Source organism: Globicephala melas, unplaced genomic scaffold, assembly GCF_963455315.2.
Source record: "Globicephala melas unplaced genomic scaffold, mGloMel1.2 SCAFFOLD_872, whole genome shotgun sequence".
NCBI classification, from domain to species: domain Eukaryota; kingdom Metazoa; phylum Chordata; class Mammalia; order Artiodactyla; family Delphinidae; genus Globicephala; species Globicephala melas.
Window position 1 is genome coordinate 1 of NW_027207985.1, and position 4,771 is coordinate 4,771.

At 44.6% G+C, this 4,771-nt stretch overlaps 1 protein-coding gene and 1 non-coding gene across 2 annotated transcripts; one reads left to right on the plus strand and one right to left on the minus strand.

The window, feature by feature from the left end:
* Positions 1-1,907: 1,907 nt before the first annotated feature.
* Positions 1,908-3,854, plus strand: LOC138842542 (uncharacterized protein HI_1246-like). Its single transcript, XM_070044834.1, has one exon. The coding sequence runs from the start codon at positions 1,908-1,910 to the stop codon at positions 3,852-3,854; it is 1,947 nt and encodes a 648-aa protein (XP_069900935.1).
* A 155-nt stretch (positions 3,855-4,009) lies between these two features.
* Positions 4,010-4,083, minus strand: TRNAT-UGU (transfer RNA threonine (anticodon UGU)). The gene has a single exon. It is a non-coding gene; the product is annotated as a tRNA-Thr (tRNA).
* Positions 4,084-4,771: the final 688 nt, after the last annotated feature.

Genomic DNA, 4,771 nt, shown 5'->3' on the forward strand with positions numbered 1-4,771 from the left:
CACCAGCCTTTATCTGCTCCTTTTCAGACTTAAAGCTAAGCTTATTTGTTTTCTCATCAAGTCTCAAATGACCTAGAGGCAATACAGCGACCAAAGAGGCTGGATAGTTATTGAGCGTAACCGTCTTATTCGTAAAGACATAGTCCTTCACCTCAGGATTCACCTCAATCTTATTCTCTTCTTTATTAAATGTTCCGCCAATAAACCCATTAACGAGTTTCCACGAACCGTCTACCTTGTCTGCTTTAAGCTTTTCTACTAGTGCCTTATCTAGGAGAATATCCTTAACCTGAAGTTCGTGTTTATCCTGCTTTCCATTCTCCTTAACCTGGAAAAACTTCACGTTCTCCACTGCGAAACGGAACTGCTGTTCCCCCTGTAATTCATTCTTACCATCCTTGTCATACTTGGCAAAAAACAATGTCCCAAGGATATAGTTTTTTCCCTGTTCTTTCTTCCAAGCAATGTTAAAAGGGATTATTCCAGATTTAGTTCCCTTGATATCCTGTGTATCGTATACGAAACTTCTAAAACCATTCTGCTTGTTGTCCTCGTCCAACACCTGAGCCCTAAGGCTGTTCGTATTATAATCAAAGTTTAGATCTAAAGTTACAGCTACTTTTCCCTCTACACTCTGTTCTATCTGACTCTGTACGTTATTATTAATAGGCTCATTATCTTTATTACAAGATGTCAATAAAGATAGAGCGAATAATGCACTTAAATAAATTCTTTTCATTATACAATAGTTATTACTGTCCTAAAATCCTGCTTGATGTTCCTGAGCCTCAGCTCCACCTAAGCCTATTGGCGTTTCTAGTAGTCCACAACTTGCACACTCTAGGAACGATACCTGAGTTCCTACTTCGCACACCATTGCGTAAGGACTTATATAAGCCTTACGCTTCTTTTCTTGATTCATTATATATATTATTTAATTACGGGGCTAAGAACTTAATCTCCGTTGAGACAAAACCATTCTCCCCCTCAATACAAAGAAAAAAAAAAAAAACGGTATTAGCAAAGAAATTGATACAATTTTTCAAAATAAATCCAATTATTTTTTGAATTCAAACCTTAAGCTAAGCATTATGGTCTAGCCCCCACCCTACCACAGGAAGAAACAGCCCTACCACAGCCTAGAAAGTCTGATTAACAAGAAGAAAAGAGTCGGATAAAGAACTACCTATTTTTTTTGAAGGAAAGCGTCTAAGCATTCTGCCAAAAGGCGATTGCCCTTGGCATTAAGGTGTACGCCGTCTAGACTAGCCGAGGCACGCTCCTGCCCCAAAGCCTCCTCCAAAGCCTCTTCGTAATCCACGAGGGCAATCCCTGGGAAGGTCTTGGCGAACTTATACAGCCATTGGCGGTAGCTTTTCATCTGCTCTATCACGCTGTCAAAGTCGGCAAACTCCTCCCACACAGGCAGCAGCTTCTCCACCACAGGCATAGGGCAAACGCCTACGATAGGGTGCGTACCATAGAAGCGTGCCTGCTGGCACATCGCCTTGACATTTGCCTGAACAAGCCCCACATCTACCCCACAGATTAGGTCGTTAATCCCGCCCATAATATGGACGTAGTCGGGTTGATCTGCGATGACCTCCGCCTGAAAGCGGGCAAGCATTCCACTCGTCGTATCCCCCGAGATACCACGATTAACAATTTCTAGGCTAGGATTCAACTTGCCTAGGACAGAGAGCCACGCCTCCTGCCTTTTGACATACGCTCCGTAAGTAATGCTGTCGCCAATAAAATTTATTTTCATTCCCTTATCCTTATATATAGTTATATCCGAAAGATAAGACTTTCCCCTTAAACAACAGACAAATTGAGGAAGAAAAGCTATCTTTGTTTAGATTGTTTCGCACTTAAATACTTAAATATAAGCTTAATCCCAACGAACGATGCAACATTTTAAGCAGATAGACAGAGCCATTTACCTCAGGGTAGCCTTGCAGATCCTTTTGGTCTACCTTTTTTATATGCTCTCTCGCCTGACCTTTTTCGCTTACAACCACGATATTATCCACATCAACAGCTGGGGTAACTTATGGACGATCCTCAGGGGCGGTCTGTTCTTTGACACCGCTGCCATAGCCTACACGAATAGCGTCATCGTCCTGCTGCAGCTTATCCCCTTTCAGCTCACGAGTAGCCGTCCCTACCAAGCCTTTATCAAGTGGTGCTATTACCTGATTAACATTCCCTTTTTCATCTTAAACCAAGGGGACATCATCTACAGCCGTTTTTCGGCTAAGCGAACTGGGCTAAGTGTCTTCAAAGAGTTCGCCAACGAAAACGTCTTCGGCTTTTTTAACTTCTTCGTAGACTACTGGCACTTAACCCTTATCACCCTTATTTTCATAGGCTTTTGGATTGCCCTCTATCCGAATAACTTCAAGCTCAAGCCCCTCGTCAGAAAAGTATCGGCGTGGTATTACTACAGCTCTTCGGCAGTGGCTATCCTCGTGCTGACAGCACTGACCATTATTGGGGCAAGGGGTGGCGTTGGCAACGACTTGCCCATCACGCCATCTAGGGCGATGAAGTACACCGAGCGAGCCGAACAGATGAATATGGTGCTGAACACCCCCTTCGGATTCCTAAGGCTGATGGACGTTACCAGCTTTCCAGAGTATCAATTTATGGATAAGGCGGAAGCCCTCTCTATCTTTAATCCGCTCCGTCAGGCAGACCAAAAGCCTACCGCCCATACGGGGCAGTTCCGTGGGCGAAATGTCGTGCTGATTATTTGGGAGAGTCTGTCTAAGGAATGGGTAGGCGATCTGAACCAAGACCTCAAGGACTACAAGGGCTATACCCCCTTTGTGGACAAGTTACTGAAAAAGTCCTATTACTTTGAGGCTGCTTATGCCAATGGTGTCGTCTCTATTGACGCAATGCCTGCCCTGCTTGCCTCTACACCTCGTCCGTTGCATTCCTTTGTGCATTCTTTTTATAGTGCAAACCGCCTCCCCTCACTGCCTAGGCTACTAAAGGGGGCAGGCTATCACACAGCCTACTTTCATAATGCCCATACGGGTTCTATGGGCTTTGACGCTATGGCGAAGCGTCTCGGCTACGAACAATATATCGGTCGTGAGGACTTCGGCGACGACACAGAGTATGACGGCCGTTGGGGCATATGGGACGAGCCTTTTCTTCAGTTTATGATTACGAAGCTTAAGGACTATCCTCAGCCATTCTTTGCAACAGAATTCACCACCTCTTCGCACGATCCCTTTGACGTGCCGACAAAGTATATTGATAAGTTCCCCGAGGGAGCTAGCCCCTACCACAAGGTTATCAGCTACACGGACTACGCTCTGGAGCAGTTCTTCAGGGAAGCAAGCCAGCAAGCGTGGTACGACAACACCCTCTTCATCATTACGGCTGACCACTCTGTCAGAGCTTATAGAGAGGAGTACAAGAATAGCCGAGGGGCTTACAGCATTCCCTTTATCTTCTTTGACCCTAGGGGCGAACTTGTCGGGGCGGATCAGGCAACAATTGTTCAGCAGACGGACTTGATGCCTACGCTCTTGGATTTGTTAGGTATCAGCGAGGCAACGGTTAGCTTTGGACATAATATGTTCTCTAGTGAAGAGCCACATTTCGCTGTCAGCACCAATGGCAATAACTATCAGATTGTCAAGGGCGACTACCTATTGGTCTTGTCTGGGCAAGAAGTCTTCGCACTCTATAACTACAAAGAAGACACCAAGCTAGAGCATAACCTTAGGGGGCAGGACTTAGCCGAGGAGGAAGACCTAAGGCTGACATTAGGGGCATACCTACAGAGTTTCAGCGAACGCCTCCGCTTCAATACCCTCTCCACCCTTACACCCTAAATAAAACATCTTGCGGTAAGCGCACAAAGGAGCTCGCCCTCTCGCTAAAGCGAGGGGGCGAGAAATATAAGACAGAAGATTACCCAACAAAAGGTCTATACTAGGAGGAATAAAAAAAGAGTGTTAAAACCGAAGTTTTAACACTCTTACTTTTGAGCCTCTTGTCGGATTCGAACCAACGACCCCGAGATTACAAATCACGTGCTCTGGCCAACTGAGCTAAAGAGGCAGGTAGGTAAGCGATCCATATCGCACCGCTACGACCTAATACCCTTGCTGCGATCAAACCCTGGGGGAGTCAAAGGGAGCTGGTCGTATGGGACTTACCCGATGACAAAAGTAGTACTTTTTTTCTTAACAACCAAATCTTACACTTTTAGCACCTTTTGGGTAACAATCAGGAATAAATACAAAACGCTATAAAACAGATACTTACAAAAACCAAGAAAAGTCAAAAAAGTCTCCCCGAAGACTTTTTGAATTCTCCCCTGAAACTTTTCAAAGTCTCCCTGAAGACTTTTCCAACTCTCCCCTGAGATTTTTTGAAGTTATCAGGGAGATTTTTTTCAACCTTTCCCCAAAGATTTTTCAAAGTCTCCCCTATAACTTTTTGAAGTTATTCTGCGTATTTGTAAGTTGTTGATTTTTAGAAAATTAATCCCCCTCCTTTTGGTGGGGTGCCGAGCTTGCTCGGTGGGGTGGTTTGAATTTAGAAAGAAAAACAGAAACAAAAAAAGCGGATATGCCTAAATTGGCATATCCGCTTGAGATTCTTTGATAAAAAACGAAGAACTATGCTTCCCCCTTACCTTTCATAAACAGGTCAATAGCCTCCTGACTCATACCCATAGAGCTAAAGCCTCCGTCGTTAAAGAGGTTCTGCATCGTTACCTTACGAGTCAAATCACTGAACAATG

Coding starts and splice junctions, on each gene's coding strand:
- LOC138842542 (XM_070044834.1), top strand. CDS start 1,908: ATGCAACATTTTAAGCAGATAGACAGAGCCATTTACCTCAGGGTAGCC.